This window comes from Doryrhamphus excisus, linkage group LG15, assembly GCF_037039965.1.
Source record: "Doryrhamphus excisus strain RoL-2023G ecotype Guam linkage group LG15, RoL_Dexc_Guam_v1.1, whole genome shotgun sequence".
Lineage (NCBI taxonomy): Eukaryota > Metazoa > Chordata > Actinopteri > Syngnathiformes > Syngnathidae > Doryrhamphus > Doryrhamphus excisus.
In genome coordinates this window covers 6,898,716-6,923,941 of record NC_136371.1, presented here as the reverse complement: position 1 = coordinate 6,923,941, position 25,226 = coordinate 6,898,716, and the positions used below count along the sequence as shown (strand labels likewise).

General features: G+C 41.1%; 4 protein-coding genes across 11 annotated transcripts; 2 read left to right on the top strand and 2 right to left on the bottom strand.

Annotated features, from left to right (window-relative positions):
• Positions 1 to 1,068: 1,068 nt before the first annotated feature.
• On the top strand, positions 1,069 to 5,782 carry LOC131103993 (polyhomeotic-like protein 2). Of its 4 annotated transcripts, none has more exons than XM_078796656.1 (7): positions 1,069 to 1,368; positions 1,798 to 1,960; positions 3,246 to 3,324; positions 3,605 to 3,716; positions 4,288 to 4,414; positions 4,554 to 4,770; positions 4,857 to 5,782. In XM_078796656.1, exons 2-7 carry the CDS (start codon positions 1,823 to 1,825, stop codon positions 5,009 to 5,011), a joined length of 828 nt encoding a protein of 275 aa, XP_078652782.1. In that variant the 5' UTR covers positions 1,069 to 1,368; positions 1,798 to 1,822; the 3' UTR covers positions 5,012 to 5,782. The 4 variants fall into 4 exon arrangements, with proteins under 4 accessions (XP_078652782.1, XP_057906622.1, XP_057906621.1 ...); XM_058050639.2 differs by having other exon boundaries at positions 1,070 to 1,257; positions 4,536 to 4,770; positions 4,857 to 5,775; XM_058050638.2 differs by having other exon boundaries at positions 1,071 to 1,368; positions 4,536 to 4,770; positions 4,857 to 5,775.
• Positions 5,684 to 9,178, bottom strand: kiaa2013 (KIAA2013 ortholog). The gene is made up of 2 exons (XM_058050634.2): positions 7,866 to 9,178; positions 5,684 to 7,783 (listed from the first exon to the last, which is right to left on the bottom strand). The coding sequence occupies exons 1-2, from the start codon at positions 8,839 to 8,841 to the stop codon at positions 6,924 to 6,926; spliced, it is 1,836 nt and encodes a 611-aa protein (XP_057906617.2). The 5' UTR covers positions 8,842 to 9,178; the 3' UTR covers positions 5,684 to 6,923.
• A 700-nt stretch (positions 9,179 to 9,878) lies between these two features.
• Positions 9,879 to 20,679, top strand: plod1a (procollagen-lysine, 2-oxoglutarate 5-dioxygenase 1a). 4 transcript variants are annotated; one of them, XR_009119718.2, is made up of 19 exons: positions 9,879 to 10,302; positions 11,085 to 11,176; positions 11,827 to 11,960; positions 12,463 to 12,626; positions 12,994 to 13,106; positions 13,177 to 13,240; positions 13,743 to 13,840; positions 13,992 to 14,093; positions 14,188 to 14,319; positions 15,004 to 15,125; positions 15,223 to 15,327; positions 15,413 to 15,538; positions 15,791 to 15,932; positions 16,036 to 16,149; positions 16,224 to 16,289; positions 17,318 to 17,422; positions 17,556 to 17,702; positions 17,870 to 18,374; positions 19,554 to 19,583. XR_009119718.2 is itself a non-coding variant. In XM_058050629.2 (19 exons), the coding sequence occupies exons 1-19, from the start codon at positions 10,215 to 10,217 to the stop codon at positions 19,707 to 19,709; spliced, it is 2,196 nt and encodes a 731-aa protein (XP_057906612.2). In that variant the 5' UTR covers positions 9,880 to 10,214; the 3' UTR covers positions 19,710 to 20,679. The 4 variants fall into 4 exon arrangements, 3 of the variants coding, with proteins under 3 accessions (XP_057906612.2, XP_057906611.2, XP_078652885.1); XM_058050629.2 differs by having other exon boundaries at positions 9,880 to 10,302; positions 17,870 to 17,995; positions 19,554 to 20,679; XM_058050628.2 differs by having other exon boundaries at positions 9,882 to 10,302; positions 18,249 to 18,374; positions 19,554 to 20,678.
• tpx2 (TPX2 microtubule nucleation factor) lies at positions 20,276 to 25,079 on the bottom strand. Of its 2 annotated transcripts, none has more exons than XM_058050630.2 (16): positions 24,918 to 25,079; positions 24,548 to 24,666; positions 24,191 to 24,313; positions 24,026 to 24,098; positions 23,889 to 23,951; positions 23,697 to 23,795; positions 23,403 to 23,490; positions 22,997 to 23,162; positions 22,779 to 22,917; positions 22,494 to 22,707; positions 22,314 to 22,409; positions 21,572 to 21,736; positions 21,339 to 21,485; positions 20,976 to 21,087; positions 20,698 to 20,864; positions 20,276 to 20,511 (listed from the first exon to the last, which is right to left on the bottom strand). In XM_058050630.2, the coding sequence occupies exons 2-16, from the start codon at positions 24,642 to 24,644 to the stop codon at positions 20,401 to 20,403; spliced, it is 1,860 nt and encodes a 619-aa protein (XP_057906613.2). In that variant the 5' UTR covers positions 24,645 to 24,666; positions 24,918 to 25,079; the 3' UTR covers positions 20,276 to 20,400. The 2 variants fall into 2 exon arrangements, with proteins under 2 accessions (XP_057906613.2, XP_057906614.2); XM_058050631.2 differs by having other exon boundaries at positions 20,698 to 20,861.
• Positions 25,080 to 25,226: the final 147 nt, after the last annotated feature.

The window sequence follows — 25,226 nt, the reverse complement described above, 5'->3', positions numbered from 1 at the left end:
CATCTTACCTGCACAGCTGACATTCTGTGTTCACATCCTTAGAGTTGGCCCCGGGAGCGACTCTCCTCTTTCTGATAAATCTTCTTTTCAAAGAAGCAGAGGACGGTGTCCTTGATGCAAAACAGTCCTTTTTCATCAATTCCAGTGTTGACATGAGACTTGAGCTGCAAGGTTGACTTTCTCACACTGTTTGCTCTCATCTCAAAGGATGGATGGATGGATGGATGCCAGGCAGTACTGTGTTGCTGTGTTGGTGGACGACAGATGAAGCAAAACCCAGCAATAGCGCATTGTTCATTTCCTCTTTTGTGCTTCAAAATAATAGTATTCATTATAGTCTTCAAATCCTCTTTTAAAATGTGTCCAAAATGCAATATATAAAATGCAATTGACTGTTTAATACTAATATAATATATTATAAGATGGTAAATAATACTGTGTGTTCAAAGGTGAGTACTGTGAGTAGACCTTTTAGTTATAAGAGTGAAAATAATCATATTATGCAGACAGTGAGATGATGCATTCATGTACAGCAGAGCGCCATCATCTAAAACAAGGGAAACAAAATCCTATATATAATAATAGAAGGAAATAACGTTTATTTCTACAATTAAAACCCAAGTATTATGTTACCTATACACTTTGTGTCATAAGGTCAGCTTTAATTTTGAAGGCTCATGCCGGAAGTTGTGCTTAAACATATGTTCGATAGTGCAAAATTTGACATCAAATCGATACCAAGTAACTAAAGCACTGCCGATACAGATACTTATACCGATTTCTTGAAAATTTAATGATTTGTGTTTTTTTTAATTTGTAGAATAAGAACAAGTAAGGCAAAGAAACAAAATAAGGTGGATCAACAACCTAATTTGGGGATAATTTAACGTTTAATACAACACTTATAACACAAAATAACAATAATAACAGAATAACCCAATTTCATCAACATAACAGCCAATATAGTAAATCATAACAATAAAGTAATAAATACGTCAGAAAAGGTACACATATCAATCTAACTAAGCTAGTATCTATCCGATAACGATACTGCTCTGATATCAATACTATCGATATTTGAATCGACCCGCCCACCTCCACCACACAGTGCCTGAACTACAAGAAGTGTTGTGCTTGTGGAGTGTTTAATGAGTTGCCTACATGTTGTATTTTAGTTCGCTTGAAGCTACGAACAATGAGAAGCTATGAAGTGATTTGCTTTTTCGCGTTGGCGGCTGTTTTGGCGGCGGGAGGACGGTGAGTGAATGAAGCGTCGGTCTCAGCACTTGAACAGAACAAAGGGTCTTCTTCGCTCCAAGTCACCATTGTTTTGCCCGGAGAGCGCCTCTTTTTCCAAGTGGTCCAAAGGTGGGTTCGGAAGGGATTAGGAAGCCAACACCTGAGTCCTAGCATCATCTCAAGTGCCACAGCCAACGGAAATGTCGACTTTTAATGCGGTGGAGCTCTTCTGAGACCTCACATGGAACTAGCCAAACCTCGAAAGCCATACATGAGCACCGGTGGGACAGAATGCTAGCTTGTATACTTGTACATTAGTTCCACTCTAAATAAACACAACTGCAACATAGACAAATACATAATATACATGCAATTAAACATATGCTGGGTTTTAGAGCAAAATAACACCCCTCAAAGCTATTCATTGTAATTGTCACTTCCTGGTTGATTCAAAAATCTGAATGAAAATAGTCATGTAAAGCTACAAAAGGTTGTTTTTCCTACTTATGTGTGACTAAAAAGTACTTAAATGCTTTGCAATGCTGCTTGTGTTGGTAGGTGAGGGGCAGCTGGTGCTCCAGTCATGACCCCTGGGAATGGCAACACAAACAGCAGCCAACACAGAGGACAGAGCAAGCCAATCCCAGCCCTAGTTAAATCCCACATCCTGACCCATTTAATAGAGGGCTTTGTTATCCAGGAAGGTGCTGAGCCTTTTCCGGTGAGTATTCTGCACGTGTTTCTCACGTCACTTAACTCGCATACACACAATTTGTAATACACTGTCTCAATAGTGTGTTACACAAAATCTGGCCTGGAGGGTAAGTACTAGCAACACACTGTTTTGTATGTTTTAGTGTTAATGCTAATGAGGTGTGTTCATCCAGCAAAACTATCACGCTTTAAAAAATATATTCATAAACAATGCATGGTTGAATATGGCCTATTCATTCATTTATCAATTTTCTACCGCTTATCCTTATAAGGGTTGCGGGGATGCTGGAGCCTAACCCAGCTGTCTTCGGGCGATAGGCGGGGTACACCCTGGACTGGTCGCCAGCCAATCACAGGGCACATATAGACAAACAACCATTCACACTCACATTCATACCTATGGACAATTTGGAGTCGCCAATTAGCCTAGCATGTTTTTGGAATGTGGGAATGTTCATTGTTGAATGTTCAATGTTGGAATGTGCTAGCCACTTGTGTGACGTGTAGCCCTTTGGCCTATTGTTTAGTTAAAAAAACATTTCAGCAAAATTATATATTTTTTTTGCCTAAACGAAGCATTTTCAAGTCATAAAAATGGCAGAATATACTAAAATACGAATATAAGGCTTCAGTTGGCTTTCAAGATGTGATAATATGTAGTACTCTACACTGGTCACTAGGTGTCAGTAATCATACTGTAATGATCGGTGCGACAAACAAGCACCAGACTTGATCCCCAGAACAACAGGCACATTCATTCATTTTCTACCGCTTTTTCTCACGAGGGTCGCGGGGTTGCTGGACCCTATCCCAGCTGCCCAGCTGGGCGTAAGGCGGGGTACACCCTGGACTGGTCGCCAGCCAATCACAGGGCACATATAGACAAACAACCATTCACACTCATATTCATACCTATGGACAATTTGGAGTCACCAATTAACCTAGCATGTTTTTGGAATGTGGGAGGAAATTGAATTATACCCTGGTCTCCTAGCTGTGATGTCTGCGCGTTAACCACTAGACCGCCGTGCCGCCTCAACAGGCACAGTAATCCCTAATAAAAAAAGGAGGTGACTATGTCTTATCACATACTCCGAACCCCCAAACCTCACTTGTGTTCTGTCCCACCGCTCAATTTTCCGAGGGGACACATTTGTAGCAACACACACTCGTCAGACTAGTATTGACATTCAGAAATAATACAGTACACATGGGGCATATTTGGTGATTGATCATGATGAATTAATTTATTAAAACAGATTAATCTGATTAAAATATTATCCTGTCTGCAGGTTGAACGTCCTTCCTTCTCAGTTGATTGCCTCAGGAGAGACACGTCAGACTCAAGGATGAATGGCCTCTCACCAAAGGGTAGAGTGATTGATTGGTTGTCCAGCGTAAACACAGTGCATCTCAGCTGGAAGTCTTGTCTCTGTCATAACCCAGGTTGTTAAAATGATGGAAATCCGTGTGCCTCCCAGCACACCTTTGGGTGTGTCCATCTCATGTTTCTTGAGCTGCGTCCACATTTGGAGCGTAGGAATTCATAGGAATTCAAACCCTGTAATTGTGCTAATGGGGAGAAGAAAGTGGTGCTACATGGTAATATGGTGTTTATGTCTAATTGTTTCATTTCTTTATTGTTTCTCAGATTTCAAGTCTCAGCAAGAGCCCACGCTTACTTGTGAGCTATGTGGCAAGGTGGACTTTGCATATGTCTTCAAAAGATCCAAGAGGTTCTGTTCAACAGTATGTGCTAAACGGTAATATGGAATGCAGAATGATTAATCCACTGTCTGACTTCAGACTAAACATCTTGAGCACTATCTCCAAATACCAATGTGGTTCAGACGATATAATATTGTGTGTGTTTTTGCCATTCCATTGTGGAATGTGTGTGGATAATAGGGACAATTAATCTTTTTTTAGTCGCCTTCCTTCCCTTCTTGCTACTTGGTGTTAAAACCAGTTATTATCCCAACTGTAAACTTTAAATTTAGATGCTTCCTCCAATGGAGGTGGCTGCTTCTAAGTCTCAGGAAACATTACACTAACATTACTGAAACTTAGTGACCAGTGTAGAATACAACATGTCATCCCAGTGATTTTAAGAATAACCTTTTGTGCAAACATTGGTCAATAAAAATGTGACATTTTCCGCATTGTCCTACCTAACTTACTTGGACCCTTGCGGCCCATTTGGGACGTAATATGCTTCCATTATAAATGCATGTTTTTGATATGCAATAATCCTGATGTAGATATTTCATATCTTTCAAGGGATGACTAATCTAAAAAGCACATTTATTGATATTTCTGCAATTTTTTTTCTAGATACAATGTAGGATGCACAAAAAGAATGGGTCTCTTCCCAAACCGCAAATCTACCCTGGAGGACATGAAGAAACAAAGAACTCTGACTGAAAACCACAAAAACTACAATATGGAGTCTAAAAACAAGGTGGGACTTCAGTGTGATGTTTCCTCTGTGTGTCACTTTTGCATTACTTCATGTTAAAGTCATATTTTGCTACATGTTTTTTGTTTTTGTTTTGTTGCCTATGACCCTACTGTGTTTTCAGACATCTTCCTGTGTGCAGAAGTCTGCTGGTCACATGACTCACCCTGCACAGGGAGAATCCAGCCAATGTTCAGACTTGACCAGCTATAATCAAGCCCCATCCCTCGTCTCAGACAACCAGTGGGGGCCTCAAGTGCAAGATTCTGAAGACCACACAACACTCTTCAACTTCCTATCCAGTAACCCCGGCGAGTGGAACGTGGACGATGTTTACGTATTTATCTGCTCTTTGCCAGGTACGCAATGTCAAAATGATTGAGGACACATTGGACCACCGGAGTTCACGGCTGTGCTGTAACCTCCACGTTCTCTTCGCCTACAGGTTGTCTGGAGATTGCTGAGGGTTTTCGTTCTCAAGAGATCGACGGCCAGGCTCTGCTGCTGCTGAAGGAGGACCATCTCGTGGGGGCCATGAACATCAAACTGGGCCCGGCGCTAAAGATTGCTGCCCAAATTAGCATGCTCAAAGACTTATAGCTCATCCCACACACTCTTTGTCTCAGGTCATCCATACGTCCATCTTGCAGCTGTTGAAATTGTCAAACCCTACTTACAGTATATGATTAATAGTACAGAACTAGTAGTACAGAACTACGTTCAAGGAATCTTATTCTCCATGTGCTGTCAACTACTAAAGTGTATCAGGTCAGTGGTATTTACATGAGTTTTTGGAAGAATATTCTGACTTCCTTAACACTTTGAAACACTGAATTGTTTTCATTTAAAAGAGAGTATCAACATGTGTTTGTCTGTTTAGGTTCCTGTGTGTGCTTGTATACTTCCAAAGCCACAATCCTACACTATACCATGTACACTACGCATTTCTTGTTAGCAGGTAGCGATAACATCGCTGCAGGTCATGTTTTGAATCGGTGGCGGAAATATTTTGTGGTTTTGTTGTAGGGGTTTGAGTCAGTGTTCATAATGCAATATGAGAGTTTAACTCTTCAGTTTAAGAAGCGTAAGCGTGTTTTTTTTTATGCATTTTATTAAACAGAATATTTTTGGATTTGTGTGTGAAGTTGTGATACACATTTTATGTACCAATTATTCAAGGGGGGTGTGAGAGGCAGCGAGTGCTTTTAGTGGTTTCTTTCAATGAAAGTCTCCGCTTTTCTTTGTCAGCATTTGATTTAGGTGAGGAACATACAACCTTAAATTGTTTATGCTTTTTATTTGTCATTTATATGCATTTCAAAGTGCTTTATACATGCAAAACTATAAAAACATGTCAAAGAACTACAAGGCAACCGCTGATGACATCATAGACATGGTCGTAGTAACCTAATAGGATACCAAGGACATTTTGTCATAACATGCCATAAGTATTTTTACATTATATGTTTTTTTATCACAAAATGTCCTTCCTTGGTTGCATCCTATTCCTAAACAAAAGGTAAACACATTTTTATAGTTTCACATGTATAAAACAACAAAAAGTGAGGATAAAGCCAAACAAGAGACAAGACCGAGGTGATTTCTTGTTCATTTTAATTGAGTGGATCATTAAAAAAAAACAACACACAGGAAAAGAAATCAATCAAGAGACTTGTAGCAAAGTGGTCAGCAGGTACACAAGTTCTCTACGGACGTCTCAACATGGAGCCATTTTACATAAGACAAATGTCCAACACCTTTGCAGTCGTACACGTTCCTACTTGGCTTGGCAAATCATGTCAGGTTTCTTGGAAGGTGAGTTCAATAATCTTAGTAAACAAAAGTGCCACAGAAAAGAAAATTATATTAGGTAATGGAAACAAATTTAGCTTGCAATACATATGACATCCTGTTCTGGAGGTGTATTAAGAAGGCGAAGACATCAATCAATAACTTCTGGCAGTTGGTTCAATTAATTTGCTAGTTTCTTGAATGTAACGGGCACTTCAGTTCATTTGCAAGTCACATGCTATGATGGATTAAAAATAATTCCAGAGCCTCTTACATGCAAAATCGGATATAACCTGACTTGAAAACACAACAGTTGATTTCCTAACACTAATTGTTCTTTGTACACTGATCCTTAGCATCCAATGATTGTGGTACCATTTCAGATCATTCTTGAGTTTAATGTAAACATAGTTTAATGTTAATGCTGAAATACTGGAAACGGTCCTTTTCAAAAGGAGGGGGTGTTAATATCCAGGTTAGCATTACTGCTGTGAATTTGTCACCTTATGATATTTTGGGATGTACAAAGTGCATTCAAAGAGAGAGCAAACAAAAATAAAATTGATTGTGGGTTGAGCTAAGGAATTGGTGGAGCAAAGAAGGGAAAAGAAGTCAATCTATGCTGCCACCGCCACGCACAAACACACACGCACACACACACACACACAAACAACTTAAAAAAAGATAATTCTGCAATTATTTATCTTCCAGTTCAATTTCATCATACCTTGCTCCTGAAAAGAGGCTTGGCGCCAGGGCCACAGTACTCATTGTAAATGAGTTTGAAGAGAAAAAGGTGAAAGAGTGTGATGAGCGAGGCCACACTGAACCAGAAGAGGAAGGGCAAACCCGGGTACCTGTTAGCCATGTGCTCCTCGTGGGCTAGGATGGCCTTGAGGTGCAAAGTATGGCGCAGGTCCTGCAGGTGGCGTAGGTCCGTAGAGATGTAGAGCAGTGGGGTAATGGGCTGGGTCACCATAACAGGAAATGTGTGACCTTTCACCTCCGATGTCAGCTCTACAGGCTCATTGAGGCAACCCGCCTCACAGGCGTACAGCTTGACGGGCTTCTCCTGCGGCTTGACGGACACATGGAGGAAAGGCTTGCCCTCCACGTCCAACAGAACAGCCAGGCTGATGAGGTCCTGGTTGTAGTGGATCCCCCTCAGGGCGTAGCTGTTGTGCAGCACATCTGGATCAGCCTGGAACTGGAGGTGGTTTTCAGTGAACTGAAGTCCCCCAAAGCTGAGCACCATGCCTTGCATGGCTCCGTGTGCTCCAGCTGCCACCAGCACTTTGCAGCCTCTCTTCTGCAGAGTCAGGGTCCAAAGCGTGACCAGCTGCAGGATCTGAGCTGTGCTGCTCACCCTCTCGGGCCACAGGTTCTCGGCGTGCATGGTGGCGTGGCCGCTGAAGCAGTGGTCGGCATAGTTGAGGCTGGATTCCAGGCGGGCGCGATCTTCACTGCTTAGCCTCCGCTCCAACAAGGGAGCCGTTGACGATGACAGGATGTAGTAGAGCGTGGCATTTACCGTGCGGCTCGATGGCGTGTGCGAGTCGGTGATCTTCCTCATTTCCACACCTGGACAAAGACACTAATTAGGTCAAGCAGCAGCCTTGTCGAACGAACACAATTTCTTTTAGGATGCAGATTTTTTGCTCACCTGAAATGAAGAGATCCATCCAGGCTTGTTGGTGATCTATGACCAGATCATCCACAGAAGCCCTCAACAGCTCTCCCAGCTCTTTTTTGGCACCATCGCAGAGGCTTAAAAAGATCTCCTCCAGCTTTGAGTGCTCAAAGGTCTCCTTTGAGGGCTCGATAGGCTCTGAAGTCCTCACCACAGACACAATATTGTCCGTGTACTCTGAGTTAGGAAAAACCTGGATTCTGTTGTTGAGCTTCTTGGTGACAATCACCACCAGCACCATTCGGTTCTTCTCTAAAGGCACTCTGCCCGAAGAGAGGACGATGTCTTTGTCCTCCACTTTGTCCAACCTGGAGGAGAACTTGCCGAAGTCTATGGGTTTGGAAGAGATCTCAAAGGTGGCTGGCTTGTCTGAAGGGTTGTTGATGTGGATTCTCTGAAAATAGACATTATGACGACTCCTGTGAGCGATAAACTCCTCTCTGATTGTGACACAGCCCCGTGGTGACTGCACGGCCACAGGTGAGGCACAGCGGACTGACAACACAGATCCTTTCCGGAACCACATCATAGTTGCCCGTGCTTCAGTCTGCTTCCCCTCGAGGTGAACGCCAACTATTGGGGAAAACTCTGTCTGATGGACTGGAGCTGAACCGGGCTGCGAAGACGACGCAACCCAGAGTTTGTTAGAGTCAGTGTCAATAAGAATGTGGCCGTTACCTGATACAAAAGGTGTATCAAGTTGTTCCTGAGATGTGCTGTATAAACCCTCCCCACGTTCCATAAGAGACTTCCACCTGTGGATTTCCGCCTGGAGACATAGTCCAACCGCCCCGCCGGGCATACCCGAGCCACTAAAGAACCTCCAACTGCGCTCCGTTCCAAGGTACCAGTAGAAAATGAAGAAGACGAGCAGTCCGATGAGAAGTCTTCTAGCCCAGCTGCTAGACAACAAGCCAGGTAGCCCCTTCAGTCGTTGCTGTAGCCACATTGTTTGTCCAAATGGGTGTCCGAATACTTGAAAGTGACACGTTTATCCAGTTATAAAGTCAATAACTGCTAGCATGTTAACAGATCCAGGATTCTATTCAGGCTACATTTGCTTTGCTGCGTAGTAGGCGCGTAAAGACAAACTGCCAATATTGTGCTTCCTTTCATCTTCTTCACAAAGCTACTAAATACAATCACCGATTAGGTAACATACCAGGTCCTTTGTGTTATGTTTGACTTTCATGTCAAATAAATAATTCTTGACAAACAGCGAGTAGCACCTGACACTTCCGCTTTGAACAACTGTCGTAAAGCTACTAGTCGTAAAGTAACCCGGAAGTTAGTAATTCTAATAGTAAGTATAATGTCGCCACCTAGCGTGTCGGAGATGCGGAGCTGTGATTCCAGCTCCAAAATGATAGGTTTGACAGGAATGTATCCCTTATAAACATTCGTTTGGCAGTGTTGTACAAACCAGGGATAGTATTACGACTGCTGCAGGGATTAGAAACTATAAAAATACTTTTTTTTTTACATCATTATATACATTACATAGCAGCAAAGTGGATAGTAGCAGAACACAAGATTACATATCAAGAAATAAAAAATAACCATGTCCGGCAATGAAAATTAATGTATAAATGAATATGCATGATGAATAATAAATACTATTCAGTAAATGTAGTGTGAATGAATAATAAAGAATACATGTGGAGATGTGAGTGGCAATTGTGCATGTTTAGAACATAGTTATTACACTTATTTTTTAAATCTTATTAACATTTAACAATATGTACTGTAAATACAACAACATAGGACAATGCAACTATATAGTAAATAATGCAAAAGTGTTGATTTACTTGTTTCTTGTAAAAGTGACGATAACATTCTATTCTATTGTAAAGCGTTTCAAAGCAAAACCACAGGCTCTCATATTACTTATTTGGCTATATCAATATCACCACGGTAGTAATCGATATGAGACTGATGCTCCTTTTGGTATCGATGTTGTCGATCTGTGGCTAGATCCACACACCCCTCCTGCGTGTAGAAGCTCACGTTCACCCAACAGCTGGGATTCCACTTTTATATTTACATTGTACATTTGCACTCGCCTCGTAAATCACTGCCTGTTTATTTATCACGACTGTGTAAAATCCCAGTCACCTCGGTGAGCCTTGAATCCATGGCTTTTTGTTTGTTCACAAACATTTGAAAGCGTTTGGTTAGAAAGGGTGAGAGAGGGAAAGAGAGAGAGAGAGGTTGTTGCGTTTGAGGCCACTCGACCTTTACACTCACGAGCCAGTCGGCTGAGGAAGTTCCAGGATTCCACACTCCAACCATCCCGTTAAACGGATATTACAAGTTCCCAAGATGAAACTTTGGCTCTGGTTGCTCCCGGTCCTTGTTGTCTATACGCTCCTTCCACTGAGCGACTGTGACGAGCAACACCTCAAAGAAGGTAAAGCCGCCTTGGTTAGTTAGGGAATGAGTGGCAAACTGTCTCAAAAATCGTGTGGCTTTAAACACACCAGATACTTTTTAATGATACTGTTAGCTTTAGCTGCGTGCTCGAGTTCCTCTGTTTTAATGCGGTTTGTTGTGTTGTGTATTTCACACCGCCGTGTTTCTTCCAAAGAGTTGAGAGAGAAAGGAAATGAGGGAATATACAGTACATTTGCCCCCTCGGGCCGTGAAAGAAAAAGCCAGTCGGTGTCGCTGACGTGGACAGCACTGCTCATGTTTGTTTCCGCCACTTTTTCTTCTCCCCATGGGATTAAACCTTTAGCTAAATTTGACATGAAGACCTGTTGTTGATTTCAACGTGCCGTGTCTCAATTCGAGGACTCCCATACTTAGCATTTTGAGTGTTCATTGTGCGCTCAAAGTTGGAAACGAGTATGGAAGGGCATTGTGTTGTTATTAATTATGAATAAGAACATTTCAGCCTTTGGCAATACATTCTGCTTTAGTTTTTGCTGTATTGTTCCCACTTTTACAGGCGAATATGCGACCGCAAATGGCCACTTTGGACACCCCTGCTCTACATGTATAAAAATAGAGACACGCTCTTGTACACATGTTATGTCACATATATAGATATACTATATACTATAATAAATATATATGTGTATACATATTGGTAGCTCACATGGACAGGATGTGCTGTGACTCGTCTATTTAATAAGTGTCTTAATGAGAAGTGTCATATTAAATTGTCATGGTGAATTCCTCTCCTTCCAGACAAACTTTTGGTTGTGACAGTAGCAACTAAGGAGACCGATGGCTTCAGGCGTTTCTTGAGATCAGCCAAACACTTTAATTACACTGTCAAGGTAGGAAATCAAGGTTTTTTCTGTATTGTTTAAAAGAAAACTGGCATGTTTTTTTTTCATTTCGAAAATATTACCCCTGAGGCACTTCTACTGGGCTCATTGCATTCACACCCTTTCAATATAAGATTTAAATATATCCGTTAAAACATAACTGAGATTAATTGAGATCTATTGGTCCGGAAATGGTTATAAAGTCATTACTAAAGTTTTGGGACTCTGGCAAACCACAGTGAGAGTCATTATCCACACGCAATGAAAACCAAAACCCCTGCTGACCAAAAAGAACATTAAAGGCTTGTCTCAATTTTGCCAGAAAACACCATGACGATCCCCAAAACTTTTGGGGATAAAATTTTAACTTTTTGGAAGGTGTGTGTCTCATTACATCAGGCCTAAAACTAATGCTGCATTTCAGAAAAAGAACATCATCCCAACAGTAAAATGTGGTGGTGGTGGTAGTATGATGGTCTTGACCGTCTACCAAAAAATACTGAAGGACAATGTCCACCTGAAGCTCAATGATCCAAAACGCACTTGGGTTTAGGTTTAGGTTTAAAGTAACATTTTAAATGTTTTCTTAAACACTCCTGTATCTATGAAACATTGTACAGGTTGAGTCGGTAATGATTATTTGTGTTGTGTGTTTACAGGTTCTTGGTCGGGGTCAGAAATGGAAAGGGGGCGACTACTTGTCAACCCCTGGGGGAGGACAAAAATTACGAATTTTAAAAGACGCACTGGAAGACATGAAGGATGAGGATAAACTTATTCTTTTTATTGACAGGTAATGGGGCTGCACACAAAAAATTAAAAAAAAATTGATTTCAATGCACACTAGTTTGCAATCTAATTTCTGCATTTAAAAATTGTACTTAATGAGCTGCATCACAAACAAACGCTTCCATTTTTACTTAAAAACTCAGGCTGCACTGGTGTTGATCAATAACATGCAGCCCTGAAACGTGCATGTGGTATTTTTATTTTTTTTGCTTTTGCTCTGTGACGTCACAAAGGGGCAGTTTTACCACGCCTTTTGAAACCGAACGTTTTGAGACATCCCAAACTTCTTTCAGGGCTCACTTCCAAATGCGCAAACACAACATTCCAACTACATTTATGTGTCAGAAAAGTGTAAAAAGCACAATAGGTCCCCTTTTGTGAGTGTCACATAAAGAAAAAGGCACATCCTCGGATTTATAAGCTGAGGCAGTGTTTGGATTCGTCACTGACCACTGCTGTGTTGGTCTGCAGCAACATTTCAGAACTTTCCTTCTTGTGTTACACAGCTATGATGTGATTTTCGCCTCAAGTCCCAAAGAACTGATAAAGAAGTTTGTGCAGGCCAAACACAAGGTGGTTTTCTCGTCTGAGAGCTTGATTTGGCCTGACAGACACTTGGAGGATAAGCATCCACACGTCCGTGAGGGCAACAGGTTCCTCGGCTCAGGAGGTATAAACTCATTTTGTTATGTTTGAATAGTCACTCGGTTATTATTCATGCAAAGATATTTTATCTTCAGGGACTTTGACATACAGTACTGTAGGGCTCAATAATGCAGGTAGATTGTTTATCCACACACAAACACTTTGCCTCTGTTCTATCAATCATCTGAGATTTTAGTCTAAGCAGAGATGGTTTTGTTTCAGCAGAAGTTTAATGCATGTAGTTACTGTAGCTGGTAGCTGAAAGACCACCTCTGTGGAACAAGAACATTTACATGAAGTAAGCACATGGCAGAGGCCATAAAAAGTAAACTCGGTGGTTATAATGAAAGCTTTTTGCATGTCAACTAACTCAAGTTTACTGCTTTCCTCAGGCTTCATTGGCTACCTGCCCAACATCAAGGAAATGGTTGCTGACTGGGCGGGAGCAGACAACGACAGCGATCAGCTCTTTTTTACCAAGATTTATATCAATCCAGATAAAAGAGTAAGACTTGGGACACTACTGATTTGACCTGGTGCTTTATTGTTTCATTAATATATTAAATATCTTTCAGAAATCTATAAATATCACACTGGACAGCAAATGCAGATTGTTTCAGAACCTTCATGGAGCCTTAGGTGAGTGAAATCATAATTTTCAAGATTATAATTAATATTTGTAATTTTTTAAAATATTTAATCATTTGTTTTGTACATTTTCTTATAATAGTCATCATTATTTTAATACCATAATTATTTTTAATCATAATTATTTTAATATTCATAATTATTTTAATATTCATATTCATAAATACAAATAAAATGTATTTCTCTCGTGGTATTTATTGTATATCACAATGAAATACAGTAGGTTGCAGCTGCCTAGACGGGGATGGCATGTTTAAACATGAGCTGCGCAATGCAGTTTCCAAGAAAGGAATTTGTTAGGTCTACGTGAGGCTGGAGTGTTAAAGCTCTCATAGGTAACATCCTTCTGAGCCAAACGATGAAAACTTCAGACTTGCGATTTCTAAAGAAACAGGGGACAACACCCTACAGTAGCTCTCTTTCTGCACACAGCAGTCGATGAGTGAAAATCACTAGTGAATATCGTGCATATATGTGTGTGTTGCGTTTGCAGATGAGGTGGTGTTAAAATTTGAGGATGGGCACGTGCGAGCCAGAAATTTGCTGTATGATACTCTACCTGTCATCATCCACGGGAATGGACCGACCAAGGTACTTACTAGTTATGACTTTAGTGATGACTTTATATTTGGATCCTATTTTGGCACCAAATTGATATCGTAAGAAAGTAATTTATAAGAGAAAATGCTATTTTGCTGGATATTTGAGATGCGATGATCTACAAGAAGACTTTGTTTTTCAGCTTCAGATTAACTACCTCGGTAACTACATACCAAACACGTGGACATTTGAGACTGGCTGCACCATGTGCCACGAGGATCTACGCCCACTTGCGTCTCTAAAGGTTTGTTACAACTCTGTCTTACCAGCTTTAAGTTTATTTTTGATGTTAATAGATGATCACTTTTTCCTCACAATCAATATTCCCCCTCCATCAGGAAGATGAATATCCTTTGGTGGTGATTGGCGTCTTCATTCAGCAGCCCACCCCTTTTGTCGCTGTGTTTTTTGAACGCCTGGTGAAGCTCCAGTATCCCAAGAATAGACTCCAACTCTTTGTTTTCAACAAGGTAAAAGGACAAGTTTACTACACCAGTTTTATTTGTTGTTGTTTTATCACTTCACTGCTGGCGTGTACAATGGCCTCATCAATAAGTGGACACAGTTGGATATGTCTATGACACACCCCTAAAACAAGTCAAAATGTCTGATCTACTTATCGGGACTGATTTTCATGTTATTATTTTTAGGGTTAAGTGCCTGAGATCAAAGGGACAATATTGTGGAATTGGAATAATTATTGGACAAAAGATGGAATAGGCTTCTTCTGGGTAGGATTTTGTTTTGGCGGATGTCTCTGGACAAAAATATGCTGATGTTATTGTGTAAATGGAACAAATACTAGAATAAATGTCAGTCAGTGTTTCTGTGTGTTCAGTGTTTAGTCCAGCAGAGACGGACTTGCTGGCCCTGATGGCGCACCACTGGTTCTATTAAATTTGTATTAGGGATGGCCGGTACTGCTAATTACAAGCCAAGCCCGATATCAAACTAAAATGATATGTGATAAGTGATATCGGTCCATATTGGTATCAGATTTTTTTCCCTATCATGAAAAACAATATTTTTTAACGCTGTATACAACACATATGTAGGTGTTCATTCCATCACAGGAGATATGATCGGAAATTAAGACGTGGACAACATCGACATATTGGACATCCCTAATATTTATAATATCTTTATTTTTGTAGGAACTTCACCATGAGCGTGAGGTTAGTTCCTTCCTCCAGGATTATGGAAATCTTTATCTGGATGTCAAGTTCATTGGGCCTGAAGAAGGGTTGGATGGAGCAACTGCACGCAACATGGGCTTGTGAGTCAACAAGTCACAGCACATTTTCTAGTGAATTGACTCAGCCTATATTTTAACCTATGTCATTGTTTGTGGTTTTTACATTTTCCTCTTACAGTGATATGTGCAGGAAGCAGGCAAACTGTGACTATTTCTTCAACTTGGACGTTGAAGTTGTTTTGAAGAATGAGAACACTCTTAAAACTCTAATTGAACAAAACCTGCAAGTATCAAATGTTTACTACTAAATTCCACCAACTGTATTCAGAGAGCTATAGAATTCTAATAACACTTCAATTGCTTTTTAGTCCTATTGTGGCACCGATGTTGACCCGTAGTGGCCGATTGTGGAGCAACTTCTGGGGAGCCCTCAGCGCAGATGGTTACTATGCCAGGTCTGAGGACTACGTGGACATCGTTCAAGGACACAGGACGTAGGTTACTTAAATGTTTTTTTTATCGAAAATGTTCTTATTTTATCATTATACGATGAAACCTTGGCTAGTTCACCTCTAACCAAAACATATGCTAACTGAATCAGTTTTTTATTTAATGTTGTGCATATAACATAACTGAACCTCAACCTGGCCAACTGAAGCAATCCCAGATCATAATGTTGGTCCAGTTGTGAGAGCGTGTTAATAATCTGGGTGTATATAAAATGTCTAACGTTGTGCTGGTTTCAGGGGGATATGGAATGTCCCATATATAACCAGTGTGTACCTGATGAAGGCCGACCTCCTCCGCTCAGAGCTCTCAGACAGCGATCTATTTCACTCGCAGTCCTTGGACTCTGACATGGCTTTCTGTCAACACGTTAGAAATAAGGTGACTGAAACATAAGAGAGAAATTCTCATAAATGAGAAGCAAATTGGATTGCACCTATATGAAATACATAATAAATGTAAAATGCCTTGCCTTTCTTCTCAGGGTGTTTTCATGTATGTAACCAACATGCAAACATTTGGACGGATCCTATCAACAGAAAACTACCAGACCAGTCATCTGCATAATGATCTGTGGCAGATGCTTGAAAATCCTGAGGTGGGAAACATAGATAATCAGCTTTATTGTGTTGTTTGAATGTCAGAGTTATTATCTTTTGTGTGTTATTTCAGGATTGGCAGGAGCGCTACATTCATGAGAACTACACTCGCATCATGAAAGATAAACTCATTTTAACCGTAAGTTCAGATGAAGAAGTTTTGAATTGTAATAATTTTCTCTTAAAGGGGACCTATTGTGCTCATTTTCCGACCCTTTTGCATTGAGTTGTGAACTCCTACAGAGCAGCTACACATAATAACCCGCTACTTCAGCTTATGGAGTGAGTGGTACGACACTCAATTTGCTTGTTTTTTATCATTTTCCTTTCAGAAGTTTCAACAAAACTAAGGTGCACAGTTAGTAAAAGATACTGATCTCACTGCAGCAGACAATTAATGCATTCATTAGAAGATACCAGTAGAAGGTCCAGAATCCTGAGTCTCAGTCTCCCAATCCGGTCAAACAAGGGATCCCACTTCTGATAGCATGTTTTTAGTAGCAAACCCTGTTGGCAGCAATACATGAGATATTGTGTTGAGGGTTTGGGGGAGGGGAGTGGCCAGGAATCGGCAGCAGTATGTACTGCTAAATTATCAGTACCACTAATCAGTACCACAAGGTATCATTGGCTATCGCCATGAGTGCAAAGACAACAGAGTGAGAGTGAATGTCAACAGGACACACATGCACAAAATAACTAAAATAATAAAATATCAACACAGACCTCACAGCTAGGAGACCAGGGTTCAATTCCACCCTCGGCCATCTCTGTGTGGAGTTTGCATGTTCATCCCGTGCATGCGTTTGTTTTCTCTGGGTACTCCGGTTTCCTCCCACAATCCAAAAACATGCTTAAGGTTAATTAGCGACTCCAAATTGCCCATAGGTATGAATGTGAGTGTGAATGGTTGTTTGTCTATATGTGCCCTGTGATTGGCTGGCGACCAGTCCAGGGGTGTACCCCGCTTCTCGCCCGAAGACCGCTGGGATAGGCTCCAGCACCCCCGCGACCCTCGTGAGGAAAAGCGGTAGAAAATGAATGAATGGATGAATAAAATATCAATATAACATGTTTGTGGTGTGACTTCAATAGTCTTTTGTATGGTCAATTTATACACAGTAGATTAAACCCCTTAAACCTTGCTCTGTCATTTCTGCTTGGCAGCCTTGCCCTGATGTATACTGGTTTCCAATTTTCTCCGATGTCGCTTGCAACCACCTGGTTGAAGAAATGGAAAACTTTGGGAAGTGGTCAGGAGGCGGTAATGTGGTAAGGTTACCCTCCTACATTTATGTGAGAATATAATGACAAATATCAACTTTTTTCAATCAAGGGTGATAAAATAATCAGTACATGTTGTTGTCCTTCTCTAATGAGTGACTGATGCATTTGATGTATTCAGGACACTAGAATTCAAGGTGGCTATGAGAATGTCCCCACCATCGACATTCACATGAATCAGATCAACTTTGACAAGGAATGGCAACAGTTTTTACTGGAGTACATTGCGCCAATAACAGAGAAAATGTATCCTGGTTACTACACCAAGGTAAGACAAGTTGCACATTTATGCAAGAGATGTGGGACTTAATCTTCCGTTTATATTCCAGAGACTTAGATTCTGCAGCTGATATGCTTATATGTTACTTTTGGAACCAGAACTTCCCTCCCATTGTTGCTCTGTTTCGTCTTCTGCTGACAAACCTCTTCTTACAGTGTTCTACCCCCTTGAACTTTGTGGTGAGGTACAAACCGGACGAGCAACCCCTGCTCGAGCCTCACCATGATGCCTCCACATTCACTATAAACATTGCTCTCAACAGCAAAGAAGTTGACTACCAGGTAAACAGGGGAGAAGCAGGCCGGTAATAGAAGCTTCAGGAACTGATGATGCGGGTGATGTGCACCACTCTCTGCTTTGTTCTCCTCCATCTGTGGGCCTGAATGTTGGATGTGGAAGCAGGCTGATGCTTGTCTTTTGTTAAGCAGGAACCGCGCCGCCGTACACGCGTTGGCAAACACTCTCTGTGCGGCCACTCCAGCAGTCTCCATGTGAATGCTTGCATGACTTTCCTCCTTTCTTGTGTGTTTGCAGGCTCAGTTTGACTTGGCCTTTGTAGTTAGATATAAGCCAGATGAGCAGCCATTTTTGAGGCCACATCACGACGCCTCCACATTCACTATAAACATAGCACTCAATCAGAGGGGCCTTGATTACCAGGTGAGTGGCCATTACATGTTGAATAAAACATTGCAAAAAATATTGGAACAGTCAGTTTCTGCTGATTTATATGCAGTTCATCAGTCTATGGGATGGGAGGGTAAACACATCAGAGCATTTTCATATTGCTGTCAAGTACTATAGTACAAAAGGCAAGCTTTATCCTCATTAAAAGTGCATCGCTTTGACTGGCATGTACATTACATTCCTGGTGTTTCACATGTTTCCATTTCATTTTTTGTCGAATCTGCATTTGTAAGTTTGTCCCCTTTTGCATGAGTCATGAATCTAAATGCTAAGACCTTTTATTCTTGTTGCATCCATGTCATTTCCCTGCATCTTCAATACACTGGGCTAATCACAGGATCACACTGCTCGATGCTGATGTTGTTCTATATTTTGGGACTGTACTACCTTTTAGTTTTCGTTATGAGCTCCTAAAGGTCAGATGAAAACCGAAAAGCACAAAAACCAAGGACATTTTTCTCATAGGAAATCATGTAAAGTCAATTAATCATTTCCAAAATGACATTCTATGGAGAATTCTCATTTTACATCATTCTTTTTGCCGCCATAACAGGTTATTTAGCAGTCATACGCAATAAAAAGTACATTAACAGTGAGTTGGCCAAAATCGAGTCATATGAAAACCAAAGTTTGACTGTATATTTCTTTTTATAATCTTCAAATGACAAGTTCAGACACATATCCTTTTATATTTTGAAAAATAAACAGAAAACATCCATGGTAAGCAATCATAAATCACTATTAAATTTTTTTGAATTAAAAGCTATTAGGGTGATAAAAGAACTGCACATACTTCAAATCGTAGCCTTCACGTTTCATTGTAGGCTCCACAAATGTGATTTCCTTTTTAATATGACTTTGTGGTACATGTGGTTCACAATGCCTGATGAGCACACATGGCATCTGTAAAGCTGACATTTAAAGTGGAGTAAAGCAGTAGGTCAACCCCTCAGAGTATGACAGGATTTGTTAAAAAAAAAAAGTCACAGCCACATTAAGGAAAGTCAACATTACAGTTAAAAGCCCTACATCTTTTTGTCAATATATTAATAAATATAAGTGTACAAATACCACAGAAACTATTATGAACAAACAGGAAGCACCGTGGCATATTTCTGTTGGTAATATCTTAATGTCTAATTGTGACCTTAGGGTGGTGGATGCCGGTTCCTTCGCTATGACTGCGCCATCGATGCCCCACGTAAAGGCTGGGCCCTCATGCACCCGGGGCGTCTCACCCACTACCACGAAGGTTTGCCCACCACAGCCGGTGTCCGCTATATTGCAGTGTCATTTGTGGACCCCTGAACGAGCACACGCGTCACCCAAGGACACATACACACTGGCTGTATATTTAAAATAGATAAGTCACACTGAGTGTTGACTGCCGCTTCACTTGTTTCAATGTGACATATATATTCTGTCCAACAATGAGTGGACAGACCTACAAAAAAGGGTACTGGCGCCAGTAAATTGTTTCAAAAAGGTCAACTTCAAATGTACTGTCAAAACTTTACATATTTATTTTTTCATATAGTGTGAATGATGCTACCGAAAAGCCTAGTATTTTGTGCCCGTAGCTGGTAGTATGTGGGGTATGCCTCAAACCCTGGTTGGTACGAAACATTTACTACTCCAGTTCGTGTAAAAACAGGTCAGCGCAATAAATAACCTTTACCGTCAACACTGATTTTTATTGTCCTTTCATTTTGTTCCAGGGTACTAGTACATAGGCTTGTGGCTTAAATAGCAAGTCTATGTAAAAGTCAGGCACATTCAAAACGAACTATGATACATTTCCTGTACGTGTCAAAACAGCATTGCAAACACCAGGGTGAATCTTGTTTTGTGACTTTATTTTACATTTAAAATAAAAAAAAAAGTGAGTAATGAGGGAATTTTGAAGTTACAGCTAAAAGCCATCAAGTAAAACACTCACTAAATAGAATAAAGACTTTATAACAAAAAAGACAAAACGAAGAAAAAACAGGCAAAGTGATTATAAGCGGAAGCGGTCAGAAAAGTTGGGTGATTTGGGAACAGTCAGTGGAGCGTCGCTCTTCTTCACTTCCACAGTCTTGTAGTGGCGGATGGGTTGTGCCTTGTGGACCTGCAGCGGAGGGCATAAAAAGGTGATGCAGCAGCAATGTTAAGTTAGCTGATACAGTACTGTATATTCCACTTTTAGGAATGTATAACCACAGTAAGGGTGTTGAACTCCTATTACGCATGTAACTGACTGAAGAGGACTAAAGCGGTAAAACATTAAAATGGATGTGTTGTTTTAGGCACGCACTTGTTCTTGTCGTAGTTTGACAATCTCCTTTTTCTGTTTCTCCTCCTCCTCGCGTCGATGTTGCTCTTCCATGTGCGCAGAAAGAGCCTCTTTCTGACAAAGTAGCTGCTGAAACTCATTGCGTTCTCGAGCACGTTGCTCTGTTGCCAGCTCAAAGGCCTCCACTGCTATGGAAAAAGTAAAAGGCATCAAGACTGTACACTGATGCAGCGCCGTTAACCTTCAGCCTTCTTACAATTGCACAATTAAAATTATCAGGTAAAGTCGGAAAGCCTTACCCACTGCGGTCCGGTCTTCCTTTTTGGGCTGGAAAGGTTCTTTGTGGGTGACTTTGTTTGGCCTGGCTTTGAAAGTTGCAGCCTCTTTAATTCTCTTCTGCTCCTCTTTCACCTAAATGCCAAGTAATAAATAAATCCCATTTTTTTTTTAAAGTAAGGTACAGTAAATGCAATACAAATGTTTTCACTTAGCCCACTGTATTATGGTTCTGTCAATCAAGTCTGGTGTTTGTGTATCACTGAACATTACTCACAACCAGTGACCAAAGTAGAATTCTACATAGCGGCAATATTTTTGAGTGAGTCTTCTGAATGCTCACAGGCTGTAGGAACGATGTGTGTTTTGTATATGAGGTTGCCTACCATCTGTTCCCAGCGGTCATTCTTGACAGAGCCACGTTGGTCTGCCAGCAGTCTGAAGGGTTCAGGCTTTGTGGGCTCCAGCTTCTTCCTCTCAGGAAGGACCACCGTGTCAAAGTCTGGCAATGGCTGAGCTTTAAATGTTGGAACCTGGGAGAAAGGAGATTCAGAGAAAAAAAATTGTTGGAAGAGAGGTGTGTAAACAGACTGTCCAAAGACTTGTGTCGAGACGGCACCTCTTCCTTTTGCTCCCTTGTCTCCTTCTGCTTCCTCTTCTCTTGCTCCCTCTGCTCAAAAGAGAAAGGACACACCTCGGTGTGTCGCTTCTCCGGCAGCATGGGCTGGAAAGGGACTCCAAAGTGAGGAACTGGGGGAGGCTTGATAGGCGAGGGGGGTTTCACCTGAAAAGAGTGTTCAACATCAGGAGGGATTTTAACTATTTCACATTGAACCCAATAATAACAAAAAGGTGGTCCTGTTTACAACACTCCCATAAATTACCTATTATTTTTATTCCACATCTATTATTTTTTTTACATAAATGTTTTATCGTGTTAAATGATGCCAAAGTTTCAGATAATGAGGTTTATTCTAACATTGGCTATTTGTGATGTCAGTGGGCCTTGTGAGAAGTCACCCACACCATCCAGCCGGTGACTTCCTTATATGGGCATGCCCAAGTAAAAGCAGAGTGGGACCAATCCTGGACTGGGTGTGACACGGGTGGAATAAACTAAATTAGACAGTTTTGAAAATCTAAGGAAATACAGCTGGAATAGGTACAGATTCTGGAAGATCTACAAAGGTTTCTGTGTGGTTTATTGTGTGTAGCTGCTCTATAGGAGTCCACAAATCAATACGAAAATAAGCATAATAATAGGTCCTCTTTAGGTTCCCATTTACACTTAAATCGACTTGCGCCATATTCGGAACAGAACTCAGTCGTAAACGGCGGACCTCCTCTACACACGTCCTTACCTCCTCAACTTTCATGTCAATGCGAGTTCTCTTGGAGAGGATGAATGCTGGGGACTGTGGCACCGTTGGGTGCTTGACTTTCTTATCTGGAACTCCCTGTTGATTGGGAAATCCCAGTCACATTCACTTGAAATGATCTTTTATACTTTGGCTTGAAACGTTCCCGACGAGTAAACTCACCACGACTCCTTCGAGGATCTTCCTGGGCAGATCGTGCGCTTTGAAAGTGGCCTGCATCTCCTCCTGGGATTTGGTTGCTTGCCTCTCCTGGAGTCTCTTTTCAATGTGCATGCTGAACGCCTCTTGTACAGTGGGTGCCTTCACCTCAGGCTTCTTCAATAACTCTTGTTGCTCCAGAATTTTTTTGTTCAGCTGTTGGGCCTTGAAATTGAATCTATTTGGAATATAAACAGTTTAGATAAGACGCAACAGAGATTATAGTCAATTAGATTTGTCAAATCTTACTTATGAAGCTCATCTGCCTCTTCGGCCTCCAGTTCAGCACTGCTCTTCACAGTAGGGGGTCGGCTCCTCAGTCTTTTTGAGAAATTAGGGGATTGAGGCCGAGTGAGCTGCAGGCGCTGACCCTGTGCTTTGGGTGGACCTGGTGAAAGGATTGTATCACAACAATGTCAACCTAGGAATTTCTCAGATCTCATGCAAGCAAAAAAAATAAAACCCACCTCGCTCTATTGCCTGCCGACTGAGTTGATGGAACCGTTGAGGTGTTCGCTTCTGTAACTGCATTATGTGCTGGGCCACTGGCACATAGGGGTCTTTGGTCAGCTTCTTCTTGGTGCTCATTGAAGGTTTCACAGGTCTGGGCACAGCGAACCGGCCTACATTTGACTAACAGGAAAAAACAAAACAATGGTTAAAAAATAAAAACACCCATTCAGTGTGCATCCATCAACAATGTCAAGCATCATATTGGCCTCCCACCAGCTATGTTCCTTCAGTGGTCAAAATGACAGTGTGTTTGCGGCATAGACAAAACTATCATCCTAAATGTATTACATCACAAACTAATTGAGACCTAATTAAAGTAAACAGCAGAAAGTTTGTTTTTTTTTTGCAAGAACTACTTACTGAGAAAGAATGTTCTTTATGGCTCTCAGATGGAGTAGCTTCAGGTTCTCCCTCTTCATTGTGGCCTTTACTGACTTGCGCCTCATCACTGTTGGAGTTCAACAAATATAAAAGTGTTACATCTCAAGTACTGGAGGGACAATTTTAAACATCAAATAGAAATTTGGAATAAATTTCCAACTAAATATTCCAAGTAAAGCATATATGCAAGAGCCCATAATCAGAGCATGTTCATTCACATACAGTACATGCATAAGAAGTGTGAAGGCACCATTAGATGAGTATGAAGCTTACTTTGTGGTAGGTTTAGCACGAGTCACACTCCGGGTCCTTGGCCGTATGCGCTTGCGCTGCATCAAAGTGGATTTTTGAGTTGACTGCTGAACAGGACTCCTTTAAAATAAATACATAAATGAAACATAAGTCTTTCCAGCACACGTTTACTGCTAAATGTAGCGATGAGAAAATGAAAAAAACAGCACTTACTTTTTATACTTTTTGAGTGGTTGGGAAGATGAATTGCATCCATGTCCTTTACGTTTTGAAACCCTACACAAATAAAGTTTACATCATGAAAATGACTAATATTTGGAAGAAAAAACACAAAGGTTCCCCAAGTGTACCTGCGCGGTTGGGTGCTGGTCTTTGGTATTGCTCCGCCATTGGATGTTTGCTCAGAGCCAGCAGCGCTGGAATCTGTAATAACAGTCACACGTGCAATGTTTATATTAACATAAAGGACTAAACTAACTCCCATTTGCCGATGGAGCGCAACAAACACCGCTAACCAGCATCTGTGACTGCAGTAGTCATTGGAGTCACACTGGCTCTGGGTATGGTCGTTCCATCATGTGGTTTGAGAAGCTGTACAGCTTTGTCAGCACACACATCTTGTCCAATGGCCTGTTGATCTGCACAATATATCATTAAACATTATTAATCATTACTAATCAAGTCAATATATAATCATCTATTCCACCTTAGGGGGAAAAATACACCTAGCATTTCAATGAGCATGGAAACTATGGAAGAGGGGTTACACCCTTTTGCTGTAACCCCTCTTCCAACACAATTTTGGCGTTAAACTATTAATCCAAAACGCATTATGGTAAAATATCATTAACAAGTCAAACTGAGCCACCTACCAAACCATGAATCATCGCAAGGCTCGTTTTCCAGTTGCTTGAAGTCGACAACATGAGACGGGGCATCGTACTCGTACATGCCCGCCTCTTCGGCCATTTCAGCAACTTTTCTTTATCGGCTAGTCTGAAAAAATGACCAAATATCAGCTTATATATGGCAGATGCATTGTTGTAAACCTGCTTAAGGTTTTATACGCGTAACCATCGTGAATGAAGCGGACGGTTGCACTTCAATACGCGTATACAGTTAAAACACACAATAAAGCAGCATATAGTCTCCAGTTTAAACATTTAGTGTCGGGGTTTCTGAGTTGACCCAACATAATAATTAAATGTCACATATATATAAAGTATATGAGGTAATACATACCGTGTGTGAGCGCGAGAGACTGAGTGCAACAGAGTAACAGTGAAGTTGTTCAGTTATGGCGGAGCTTTTTAAACTGTCCAATCGCTGGCCGTGTCCTCTCCGCCTTGAAAGCTTATTGGCCCGTATGAAGTCAGGTTGACCGCGAGGGCAGACACTCACAGAATTTCGACCGGAACTTCACAGGACAAAAATATCCAAAACAAAACACCAAAAATTGACTGAGAACGTTTATTCAATTGTATTTGAGGAGGCGCACATTTTCAACTATAACGGTTTGATAGTTATGACTCGTTGCTTTGAAACCATACC